Source organism: Dendrobium catenatum, unplaced genomic scaffold (genome assembly GCF_001605985.2).
Source record: "Dendrobium catenatum unplaced genomic scaffold, ASM160598v2 fragScaff_scaffold_716, whole genome shotgun sequence".
Lineage (NCBI taxonomy): Eukaryota > Viridiplantae > Streptophyta > Magnoliopsida > Asparagales > Orchidaceae > Dendrobium > Dendrobium catenatum.
This window is the reverse complement of record NW_021319178.1, coordinates 9,004,634-9,018,177: the sequence shown is the minus strand read 5'-3', so window position 1 is coordinate 9,018,177 and position 13,544 is coordinate 9,004,634. Positions and strand designations below refer to the sequence as shown.

The 13,544-nt window shown below is 37.1% G+C and overlaps 1 protein-coding gene across 4 annotated transcripts in view; it reads left to right on the top strand.

Moving 5' to 3' along the window:
- Positions 1–212: 212 nt before the first annotated feature.
- Positions 213–13,544, top strand: part of LOC110105274 (deSI-like protein At4g17486) — a 21,444-nt gene continuing 8,112 nt past the window's right edge. The window contains exons 1-3 of one of the 4 annotated variants that reach the window (XM_020834707.2): positions 213–492; positions 2,401–2,601; positions 9,813–10,100. In XM_020834707.2, the coding sequence (XP_020690366.1) occupies positions 2,427–2,601; positions 9,813–10,100 (463 nt within the window). In that variant the 5' untranslated portion in view covers positions 213–492; positions 2,401–2,426. Of the gene's footprint in view, positions 493–813; positions 1,105–2,072; positions 2,155–2,386; positions 2,602–9,812; positions 10,101–13,544 lie in introns of those variants that run through there. The other 3 variants (XM_020834706.2, XM_028696086.1, XM_028696085.1) reach the window with 3 other exon arrangements.

Here is a 13,544-nt window from a genome sequence, read left to right as displayed (position 1 = left end):
TGAAATAAATTGAATTTAGGATATATATTCTTAAGATAGCTATATTTATATACACGGCAGCTGTAAGAAAAGAATATATAAACGGACCATAGCCGTTGGATGGACACGATCCTACGTTGCAATTTTAGTTTCATGCTACACTTAATGCAAGTCAAATAATTTGATCAGTTCGATTACCTTTACTATAGATAGCTGTTGTGTAGGATTTGAATATCACTTGGGGGTGATGGCAGTCAATGCCAAGGCACTTACACGAAGAGCATCTGTTCTTGTTCCACGACAAATCTCCAGAAATCTCGCTCTGTCTCTCCTAATAATTTCCTCCCGGGACGCTGGATTTCGTCCAGTTGAGTGGTTCGCTTCATGTTCTAGGAGGTTCGGTTGCTGCTGAGCGGGGCCGGCCGCAGCAATGGTGGTTTGGCAAGTGGGGGAAAGTGGTTTTCTTTCACATTGAGGTGGTTTTCTTTCAGAGTGAAGTGGTTTTCCGGGCGGGTAAGTGAGTTTCCTTGCTTTTGTGTTCTCTTTCGCCGGTTCAGTTTCTTTTAGGGTTTTCTCGTGATTTGTTGGTTTTTATTGTGATTGTGAAGTTCTAGAAGCTGCTTTTTGAGCTGGATCTAGTGGCAATTGGGAGAGTTGGTTGGCGTTGGGTGCTTTGTTACCCGTGTTTTGCTCTTTAGTTTTTTCTTTCTTTTTCTGTTTAAGTTTATTTGTGAATAGTGGGTTAGTTATCATTTTGGGAAGTTGAAGATTTCTGCTAAAAAAACTGTGGTATTGCTTCATTAAATTGTGCAGGTAAGGGTTTGTTCTTCTGTTGCTTGTGCATTTTAGTGGAAATGTAGGTTTGAAGGTCGGTGCATGATCTTTCAAAACAGTTCATGATAGAGCTTTTTTTTTAGCCTCATTGGTTGCTTGAAGTCAGAAAAACACTGAGTTAACTGGATTCCCTTGTTTGGATGGATGTATTTAGGAATCATTATGGATTTTTAACTGTTCAAACGTCTTAAAAATCTGTAACAACTGGCGATTTTCACGCCCAAAATGAGTGAACACAGAATCATCACTTTCGAAGGAGCTGTTTGGTATTTTATTATTGGCTGGATTTAGGTAAGATTTAACTTTAAGATTTTTGTGTTTTGATAAATATCTTTTCAATTCCATTATTGGTTAAATTTAGGATTTGTTTAATCCCACCATTTATTGGATTTAATGAATTTAAGTTTTTCTCCTCTCACAAATTTTAAATCCTGAAATAAATAGTCAAATAGTTTGTTCGGATTTAGCAGGATTTAACAATTGCCATGTAATTTTCATATTTTATTCCTTTTAAGCTTTACTAAATCTGAATTTAATACTAGATCTTATTTATAGCCAAACAGCCCCAAAAACATATTTTTCCATCTACAAAAAACAGAATGAGCCCTTACAGTTATCTGACTTTTGTGTAGGGTTTCTCTTTTCAAATATGGGTCATGCTTGGAGTGATCTCAATGACCGGTCTTTCCTTTTTTTTTTTTTGTTCAAAAAAATTTTAAATTCCTTTCTTATTAGATGATGAAGAAGGGTATTTGATTCCCTGAAGACAATCACTTCGGAAATTACAAAGTTTATTTAATGGTTTGAACAGTTGCTCAGAAGTCTAAAGTTGTGCTGATTATAAGTTTGACTCTGTTTGATTGGCTGATATTTTCTATGTCATGATATGTTTTAGATGTCTTTGTTTGGTTTGCTAATAACTTTTAATTATAAAACTTCGGCTTCGTTTGAGACGATTTTTTTGTTGCTTCTTAAAGCAGCTTTCTAGTATAAAATTTTTAATTTTTGTACTTAAAAGCTGCTTTAAGAAGCAACAAAAAAGCCGTCCCAAATGAAGACTTAAATGGCACCTCAGTCCTTTTGTTTTGTTATTGGGTGAAACTTAATGCTAGGCTATTTGAAAAACGTTTGGCGGGATACCTTTGAGTCTATCATATAATATTTGATAGATAATATTGACATGGTAATAATTCTGATATTAGAATAATAGCGATAGCTACATGACACTTAACCAAACAGCTCCTTAGTTGTTTTCTGTCTATTTTTGTATCTCTATGCAGATATATAGTAGTCATTGTCACTTGAAGACTGATTCTTCATATCCTGTTGTGGGTCTAGAAAGTATGTTGAATCTTTGCTTGAAGCTTTTCACTCCAGTCAGTTTTGTGATTTCAGTATCTTATTAAATAATTGTAATGTGATAACCTAGTAGGCAAGATAAATTCATTCTTCTACTGTTTTCTATGGTGATTCCTCATTCTGGAGAGCAACCTGTCCTTCATTTTATGCTTGTTAGCCTGCTAGGTGTATTTTAATGAAAACAAAATTTGAGAATTTTCTTTATCATTTGAAGAATTATGAAGTCAGGTTCAAAAAACGGTTGGAGTTCTCTCATGTCATTTCGGGTGGGAAGGAAATCTGCAGTACGCTTTTCTTTGTTCCCCAAAGTTCGGTCAGCTGGTCAAACATCAGGAAATGCACCTGTTTATCTAAACGTGTATGACTTGACTCCCTTGAATGGTTATGTTTATTGGGCAGGCCTTGGCATATTCCACTCTGGGGTTGAAGGTATTGCTCCTTGTGTTATCATTTGGGTTCTATTTGAGAAGATACTACTACCACATGGCTTGCATATATGATGATACTTTGTTTTTCTCTTTCGTTTTTTTGTGGCTCTTGAACTAAAATGTTGTTATATTTAAAGCAATCTCTTCTACAACATGGTACAAGACAGAAAGATACAATTTCATTGTTACATTTATTCTGCAACACTAATAGATTGTGTAGTTACTAAATGTTCATTTGAATGAGTATTCTCTAAGGATTTCTACTGATATACCACTGCAATTAATTGAATTACTTATATAGCTGCCGATTCTTAGGAATGCAGCAAAACCCATCAATATTATTAACTTGTTCAAAACTACCACCTTACAATAACAACAACAATAATAATATCTAGCCTTTATCCCACTCCGTGGGGTTGGATGTATGAATCATTTTTCTTCATTCTGTCATGCTAAAAGTCAAATTCTCATTTAAATATAATAAAAAAGTCAATTCTAATATTTTCTAACCAAGTGTTTTTAGGTCTACTTTTACCTTTCTTAACATAAGCCAAATCTAATACATCTACTTTCATAACTTGGTCATCGGAAGGCTGACATTTTATTTGACTAAACCATATGAGGCGACTCTCTCTAATCTTATCTGCCACTGGAGCTAGTCCAACTTTTTCACGTATATGCTCGTTTCGCATATTGTCTCTAAGAGTAAAATCACTCACCACCTGAGCATCCTCATCTCTACAAAACTTAACTAAATTTTATGCTTCTTTTTTAATGGCCAGCATTCTATGTCATAAAGCATTGCAGGTCTCACCACTATCTTGTATAATTTTCCCTTAAATTTGAGGGATACTTTTCTATCACACAATAGGCCTGATGCATCCCTCCACATCAACCATTCAACTTGGAATTCTACTAATAATATCTCCATCTATTTCATCATCACTATGAACAATATACCCGATATATCAAAAATGTGTACTCTTATTAATGACTTGATAGCCCAAAGTCACAATCCCCCCACTAGATTTATTATTTACTAAAATTACACTTCATGTATTTGGTTTTAGATCTATTCAAACGAAAACCATAATTTAAGTCTACCTTAAGTTCCCTTTCTAGTCTTATCATCAAGAAGAATATTATCAGCAAAAAGAATACTTCAGTGTACATTTTCTTGCAAATGTCTAGTAAGAACATCCATGGCTCAAAACTACCACCATCTAAGGAATATTTTTATTCCTCTCTTAAACTTCATCAAATATGCAATGAGCCCCTAAATTAGGTTATGGTGTCAACAAATGACATACAGCTGGTAGTCGCCAACAATTAGTAGTAGTCAATGCCTGATGCTTTGGTGATGGTTGGCAATGTTTGCTCAATGGTGTAAAGTTGGCCAACCCAGCCACTGTTAAAGATGGATTGATGCATGCCGTGTTTCCTTGGTTGTGGCAAACCCAACCACTGTTTACTCAAGTTTATGGCATAGTGGTATTGTTACGACAGCAATTTAATACATATGAATTGGGCATGCTTTCTGTAATATAAATAGCTTGTTTTGTTACAAGTAAATTAAAATCCAATCTTTCAAACCAAGATTGCTAAGTTGGAAATTGCATTAGATATCATATTTAAGAACTCCAAGTCGATCAAAACAAGTTATAAAGTTGGCCAAAATTTAAATTTTCGCAATTTCAACCTGTTATTTCGAAGTACTTCAAAATATAGAAATATGTTAGATGCGGAACAGGCTTCCGGCTGTTTAGCTGAATATGCTTTCGCCTATTTAGGCGGTGCAAACGTCTGTTTAATTGAGGTGAGGCCCAACAGCCAAGCAGCATTTAAGGCCAATAATTAAGAGGAACTTAAAGAGGGGATTAGGAGGGAAATTCAAATTATGAGGGCTGTTTTGGCATTTACTATATTTTTGTATGCTTTAAATATATTATTTAACTTAGGGTTAGGTTTTATCTTGTGTTTGCTGAAATTTAGAGTGTTCTTAGGGAGTTTTGAGCTCTAGCCGCCGGCTAGAGATTTGGGAGAGCCATATCCTCCTCTCCAATTGGGGATTCATTGTATCTTATTCCTTTTCTTCCCTATTCCATCAATTGAAGAGAGTTTTCTTCTGTTATCTTTCTACATTGGAGATTGTATTTGGATTGTTGAAATTCAATTTCAGCCAAGAGGTATTGAATTTCTACAACTACTTCATATCAAATTGGTATCAGAGCGTTGTCCTAGGTAGAAATATAGGACTTCCTTGCTGATTTCTACTGTGTTTTCCCCTTCGTATTGCTGAATTTGGCAGCTTGATCGCCAAATCCGTTGTTGTTTGGCCATTTTTGTTTCCTATGGAAGGAAGAGAGGTAGAAGCGTTGGAGGGGGAGATTGAACAAATGAAATCTGAAATTTCAAATCTCCAAACCCAAATTTCAGATTGCAAAAGTCAAGTTGCGGCCGTCCACAAGAAGATCGATGGAAAAATTTTCATCGTGGAAGAGATGTTGAAGAAATTGCTCAAGGGCCAAATCAAAATATCTCCGACTGAGGTGAGGGAAGCCGCCGACAGCTAAGGAATTGGGGAAATCCAGCCAATAAGGCGAAGTGAAGATCAGGAGGTGGAGATTTTGGAGGTAGCATAAAAAATGCCTCCCTTAGAACTTATGCTTATGAAGGAGTCGAGTAGAGAGTATATGGAGAGCCGTGAGGGGGTTGGGCATGAGCAGAGGGGTGTTGAATTTGAAAGGAAAGGGGTTGAATTTGAAAGGTGAGGGCTTGATTATGATCGAGGGGTGTCGAATTTGAAAGGAGGATGATTGAAGTGGTGCTGAATTTGAAGGGAGAAGGTGAGCTTGTGATGAAAGGTTTGGATACAAGCGGAAAATGGATGATTGTCACAATTGGGTGGAACCGCCCCCCTTGGGGTATCACCCCTCTTGGGGTATAGGAAATGTTGGTGGAAGAGGGGGTGTCGAAGGAGATCTGAGGGTGAGGAAGTTGAAGATGTCTATTTTTGAAGGAGATGATACCCATGAGTGGATCTACAAGTTGGAAATGTACTTTACCATCAATAGGTTGACAGAGTAGGAAAGATCGATGACAGTCGAGATCTGCTTGGAGGGAAGATCTCTAGCATGGTACCAATGGAGGGACACGAGCCGGCCCATACGAACCTGGAGGGAGTTTAAGGATTGCTTGTTGGAACTTTTTGGAACCAGCAGGGGTTAAACTTCTGTGAGCAGTTCTTTACCCTGATGCAAGAGAGGACAATTGTGGAGTATTGTGAGCTATTTGAGCACTTGGCCAACCAACTTGATCGGCTTCCGGAGGTTGTACTGAATTGAAACTTTATGAAAGAGCTTAAACCAGATATTCGGGCGACAGTTAGAGTGATGAGGCCTCTTGATTTGGGAGAGGTTATAGACCTAGCTCAACTACTAGAGGATCAGAGGTACCTGGAGAGAGAGATTGAGGGCAGCAGCTCAGAAGGTTCGTGCAAGATGACCACCACCTTTTTGTCGTCCAAGAAGCTGACATCGAGTACTTAGATAACCTAGGGTTTGGTTAAGTAGAACATTAAACTTAGATAAAACTTCATCTCAAAGCAATGCAAAAACTCTTATTAAGAAATTTAAAGCTATGCGAAAAAATAATATAAATAAAATTTAGCCTTGAAATAGATATTGAAAGAACTTTTTCATAATTATTAGAAACATGAGGAGAAAGAGGGAAGGAAAGAGGAAAACTCATTGTGCAAAGGGAAGAGTTTCAGACTAGTTCGTCGAGAGCTGCTATTGTGAGGAAGAAACGAAGAAGGAAGAGGAAGGAGTTTTCGGTGGCTTAGAGAGGGAGAAAAGAAGTGAAAGTGATGCCCTAAGTTATCTATTGGGTTAAATTGGAGAGAGAGAGAGATGTTGGCAGGAGTGGGAAAATTTCAAAACGACGAAGAACTTGTGTGATTTGTACGATTGGAGGGAGAAAACCGCTATTGGGAGCCGCTTAAGTTGCTCGTGTGCAAAGGGACGAAGGAGGAGCAAGAGGGGGACGGCCGGCTTGCATGAGCGGGAGAAATCCCGGACTGAACCTGTCCGGGTCGGGATATAACATAGAGTAGTAATCCATATTTTCCTATTGTTTGCTCATGCTCATGTTCTTTTCATTCCTCTATGTTGCCTATGTGAAAAGAAAGATATTTGAAAAGAAAGAAGAGGAATGATGCCATGTTTTCTAAAAAACAACCTTCTCTCAGATAAACAGTTTTAGATTTCTAGTTGCTACTCTATCATGACTTCGGGAATAAAGTTATATGTCCTCTTGAATAAATTTGTGTCTTTTGTAGAAACCAATTGCAGTATGCAGTTTGATAATTATTTTCTATATATGATTATAGCCATGTATGATATCTTGACATTTTGTAACTAATTGAGTTAAAGTATTTTTTAAGGCATTTTTGGGACTTGCCTTGGGGTGAGCGTGGTAAAATTTCCCAAGGTTACTTAAAAGAGATGTTTAGACTGTGGGGCATACGACCTTACCGGCTGCATCATCACCTTGGGCGCTTGAGGCTTGCCTTTCACATTCTTTTAGCTGAGCAAAAATGCCATGATATAAACCAAGTTATCAAATTACAAAATTTTAACCTCTTATAAGTATCTTTCTAATTTATTCATATAAAAAGATGTTTTTAAACAATTATTTGTCTTTAGGTCTCTCCATCATTTCTCTCATCCTATCTATTTCCAAATCTCTATTAGCTTCGCCAAATACTCCCTTTCTATTATATTAATTAATTTAGAAGAGAGAGAGAGAGAGAGAGAGAGAGAGAGAGAGAGAGAGAGAGAGAGAGCTGAACTTTGCATTTGCATTCATAAAACCAAAGGAGCCATACAAAAAGAAGTAAAGAAACCAAAAAGAGAAACTAACGGCCAAGCGGCCTTTCTACCAAAAAACCCCTCCTATCCTCCTCAAGGATATTCAAAAAATCCTTAGGAATCGGTACATTAGAACTATCCCCTCCCCTCCAAAAAAAAGAGAGCTCGATGGCCTTCTGTGCACAAAAATGGGCCGCCGAGTTAAAACGCCGGTTGGTATGTAAAAACAAAACTTTTTTGCATTCAAAGTCTAAACAATCAGTTTGCTGAGTCTTCCACCGCTCCCTCTCTTTGTAGTCTTGCATGAACTGGATAACACTGGCATTATCACCCTCTACAATAACCCCCCTCCACATCATTCATCCAGTCGAGAACTAACTCGTTAATGTACCGAAACGCCAGCAACTCCACTTGAGTGCTATCCCAGTGAGAAATCCCCCAACCTGCCGCCGAAAGGAGGAGACCTTTATCATCCCGAACGACAATGCCAATTCCCCCATCATTCGACCTTCTGAGCGCACCATCCAAATTGATCTTCCACCATCCAAGAGGGGGGGGGGACACCACGAGGAAGATGACAACAATCTAGCAGATTGAAAAGCATCCCGTTTTAATATCATGCTACGTGCAAAATATTTATCAAGTATATAAAAAAATACAAGGATCCTTGAGGTATATAAAAAATATTTATAGAGAGAGAGAGAGAGAGAGAGAGAGAGAGAGAGAGAGAGAGATTCTCCTTCTAGATTGCTAATGATTATTCAAATTTAATATCATGCTACTGATTATGATCTACAATATAAGAATTATATGGTAATTGAGTTTCATCAATGTTTGTGTATATTTAAATATTTATCAAGTATATAAAAAATACAAGGATCCTTGAGGATGTAGAGAAGTTTTTTTTTGAAGTTTCAATATTTCTATGTATTGTACTAATCAAAATTATTTAATACGTGCAAAATATTTTGAAGAATCTATGTATTTGATTCCAAGTCACTTAAAATTCTTTACACTTTGAATTCATAATTATCTTATAATGCAATGAGAGTCATCCATTATGAAAGCCTGATAGGTTTGATGTTTATGACTCATGATCAAATAATCTTAAAAATCCTTGAAATTGTGCATGCCACTATAGCTTTAAAGATGTTAAAGAGATTGAATTATTTTGATGTTGCATTTGAAGATGGTAATATCAAAATTTAATTTGGAGGATAATGGTGATTTTCCTTCTAGGATATATTCTTAAAAATTAATCTGAGAAAAAAATACATCTCCTGCACCAAATATATTTAATATATTCTTTCCTTTATTATTAATTAATATTTTCATTCATTTCATAAAGTACATGTTCAATAGTTTATTCTTTGATTGATACTTGATTATTCTTTATTCAAGTTAGATTTAATTAGAATTAAACCGTGCAAAAAGTTTTTTTCTTTTTTCTTTTTTAACCTAAAGTAAAGCTAATGCTTAAAATTAAATAAACATTTTAGCAGATATATATTCAATCCAGTAAGGAGCAAACATCAATGAAAGTAAAACTCTCTTTAACGTAGCATTTCACCAACTGTTATGAATTTCATAGTTGTAATCTAAGTTCGAAACACATTGACCTTGTGATATGTATGTTGAGGAGTTTAAATCAAAGAGGTTCAAACATGGCCCTCATATACTAGTGATCAAACTCATTTTTAGTCCAAATATTTAAACCTATGAGATAAGTAAACGCTTGTTATTTCTATACCAACATATTTTTGATTATCAGTCGTAGAACTAGCTTTCTTCTTTCACATGTTAACAATCCTTACCCCCTTCACATGAGAGTCCTCCAATTTGTCCATCATTTCCTCTTAAACTAAAGTTTTTTAATATTGTCAAGTAACATACACTAAGTTGGACTTTGATACACCATCTGTGAAAACTCATTTTTAACCCAGAAGTTTAAGTTTATGGCTGAAAGCGAACCTTTTATTATTTTTATGCTAACATATTTTTCGACTATCCGATCTAAGACTAATTTTCACTCTCATGTATACTTAGCCATACCTCATCAATTACTAATTGAAAATTTCCTAATTGGGTTTTTGCAACTAATATAGAAACTTTAATAGAGATGAATTTTATGGTTAATCTTTTTTTTTTTTTTTTTTTGAGATACTTGTCTAACTTTACTAGTTTGTATATATCTAGATCATTATGATTTGTCCTTGAGAGTGCTTTGTACATTGAATTCTAAATCATGACGTCATTTGCATATAAACTTGAACTCCACACTTACATTAATATCTAAAAGGATATTCTAAAGTTTTATAATGCTACAATTACATGCTTTCAGTTTATGGTGTGGAGTATGCATTTGGGGCGCACGACTATGCAACAAGCGGAGTTTTTGAGGTTGAGCCTAAGCAATGCCCAGGCTTCAGATTTAGGAAGTCTATATTCATGGGTACGACTTGTCTCGATCCAATTCAGGTCAGAGAGTTTATGGAACATCATTCTACAAACTACAATGGGGATACATATCATTTAATTATTAAGAACTGCAACCATTTCTGTAAGGACGTCTGCTACAAGTTGACTGGAAATTCTATTCCAAAATGGGTGAATCGGCTTGCAAGGATAGGTAAACACTAAGGCTTAGTTTGGGACGGCTTTCTTTATGTTTCTTAAAGCAAATTTCTAGTACAAAAATTAGAAATTTTGTATTGAAAAGTTGCTTTATTAAGCAGTAAAAAAGCTGTCCCTAACGAAGCCTAAGCCTTCATCAACTTCATGAATTGCTTCACAATTTTGTGTAAGCTTGACTGTGCTTAGTAGAGGATAAATGAGTAATCATTCTCATATTAACTTGTTTCATGCTTAACCTTGTATCTCACTAAGGCTTAGTTTGGGACGGCTTTCTTTATGTTTCTTAAAGCAAATTTCTAGTTAAAAAATTGGAAATTTTGTATTGAAAAGTTGCTTTATTAAGCAGTAAAAAAGCTAATCCCTAACGAAGCCTAAGCCTTCGTCAACTTCATGAATTGCTTCACAATTTTGTATAAGCTTGACTGTGCTTAGTAGAGGATGAAGGATCTCTTTGTGAGTTCCGAAATTCCCAGGATCTCTTTGTGAGTTCTTGAGGAAGTGGCTCTTGTAGATCTCTTTGTGAGTTCTATTGGAGGTGTTGCTCGAGGTGTGTAGCTCCGGATTTTCTTTTTCCTAAACCCAATTTATTTCTTCTCAACCTAACCAAACTCTCATCCTCCCAAATCCCCTCCACCGGCCCCCATAAGTCCACCGCCAGCCATCCCAGGCCAATCCCACCACCGTCGGCTCCGCCGACCTCCTTGGGACGACCAAGCCATCAGCCTCCCTCTTGGGAATTTCAAATATGAAATTCAAATTTGTTTTCAAGAGGCATTGAAGACTTTCCTAAAATAGTTCATTGATTTAAGGCTTTCATATTAATTGGATGTGAATTTGAATTTGAAATTCCAATTAATTCTAATTGATAGCCCTATTATTGAAAATTTTCCTTTCTTTCAAAATCTGAATTTTAATTCAGATTTTATTGAATCTTTGATTAGTAATGTGGGCCCCACTCTACTTATGACAAATAATCTCCTCCCTCTCTATGTGGTCGGCCTCCTCATTGGGCATAATCTCTCACCTATCTCATTAATAGGCTCCCTCATTAAGCCTCCATAATTACCTCCCACAATTTCCTCTCATCCAATTTAATTCTCCACATTAAATTTGAATTTAAATTCAAATTCATCCCGCCAATTCCACTTAATCTGAAATTTAATATCAGATTTACATTCTCTCTCCCCAAATTGATTTGGGATTTAATTAATCTTGCCACCTAAGCAAGTACATGGCATTTACGTTTCACATCAGTTTGGTATCAGAGCATGGTAGGCATGCATGACATGTTAGAAAAACATCCTAGGGTCTAACCTTATGTTATAGTTTAATTTTTGCATGCATATCATCGCATATCTAAGCTTATTCACTGTTTTTCACTGCTGTATTTACAATTCCTGCACGCATTTAGTGGGTTTTAGGTTATCTTTTCATGTACTTAAGTGCTGTTCACACTCTAGACACCTAACCCAACACTTAACGCAATTATTTCAGCATTGTAGTGTGCTGTCCAGAAGTTTCCTGCACCGTTTAGTGACATTTAGGTGACCTAAGACCATTGTTAAGTTGCTGTCCACTTAATTCCTGCGCATATTAGTAACCTTTTGGGCGAGTTTTAGGTAGTAGTCACTTGCTGTCCGCACTCCATAGTCCGCCCAAATAGCTTAGATAACTTTGTCCATCTTTTAGCTTGCTGCCCTATTATTTCCTGCAACCTTTGCCCCCTGTAGTGAGTCTAAGTGAGCCTAACTTAGTGTCTAAATGACATCCCTTACACCTAATCATCTTTGAGTGTCATTTGACGCTTCCTAATGGACCCGATAAGACTCCAAAAGATTTTAAATGACATCGTTAATCTAGTGGGCAATATGACTAGAATTATGACGGAGAAACCCGTTGACTATCCCCACTCTACCTACATGCCCCACTCAGCTTATCACCTGAGACCTGAACCTAGGCCTCCACGACCTCACTTAGAGTCACCTTATCGTCTGCCTACCTTTGATGGTTCTTTGGACATTTACTACTTTAGGGAATGAGTTAGACAAATAGAAGATTATTTTGAATCGTGTCATATCCCTGAGTCCCACTAGGTTAGCATCGCTAAGTCTCACCTTAAAGGTCGAGCTCTTCAATTTTGGGCAAGATTGGAAGACCATAAAGAGTCTCGCGGTGAGTACACTACTTGGAATGACATGAGGAGAGATCTTAATTTAAAATACCGACCCTCTACTAGTGACCGTCATCTAGAGCATAACCCTACCTCTTTCGTTGGGACAACCCGTGGACCTTACTGTGGTCAAGACCACCCACCCATTAGTAACATCCGGGTTGCTGCCCCACCCTATAGGTCTTCACCTAACCTTGATGGCCGACCCTCTACTAGGTCTTTTGTTAGACCAATCTCTTATGACTCCCCACTTGGACCTACTTCTAGCCATCCCAGTCAACCTTTCGCCTCCCCAGTCCTTGACCCTGCAAGTATGATTATAATAAAGGAAAACATTAAGAAGAAGATATTCCCTGAACCTGAGACTGAGTGCATCCATTTCGTGGATGCTAGTGATATCACCAATGACGAAGAATTCTTTGAGGATGAAACAGAAGTGATTGAATCAGACTCCCAGAATGACTTAAACCCTGAGCTAGGAAAGTTAGAACCTTTAAACGTCGACACCTTAACCCACCCCGATCCTAGTCTCACCGATGATAAATCTTTGGACAAAGTATGCCTGGACGATAGGAATATGATCTTGAAAGAAGCCAATCTGGCATTCGACACATTGAATTTAAATTCGGAAGATCCTGATTTAGTCGTATTACCTACTGAGTTGACTTTGGAGAATCTTGATGGTAATAGTATCGAGTCGGAAGTGGTTCAACGACACTTAATTCCCGATTTAATTGACCCTAAACCCATTTATCATGATTCTATTGAGCATAGTACTATGAGTTCAGAAGATACTGATTTGGGTTTGAAAGTTTTTGAGCCGAATTTGAGTAATGAATCTCCTTTTGTTTTATTGGAGTCTAGTTTAGGAGTGACTCATCTAGCGTTACATTTTAACGAGTGTGTCTTTCTTGATTGGACTTATCTCTCCATTCCTCGTACCGACAACAACGTTAGAGAAAGTCTTAGCCCATGCTTTAATGTCACCACCCTAATTGTTGTGCCCACTTCTTATAGGAATACCTTACCCCATTTCTTGAGTCTCATACCTGTTGGTGACTCTTTGGACTATCCCCTTATGGTAATGAGTCAGGACCCATCTTCTTATCATATCCATGACTCCTCCAACATGTCCTCTTTAGTCTTGTCCTCCCCTATTAAGGACCCCCCCTCTCCTAGTGGATGAATTTGATAGATTACACTGCTACCCCTAGGAGACTAACCTCGACCCTAGCTGAAACTTTATATGGAAGTGCCTTAGTAGCTAAG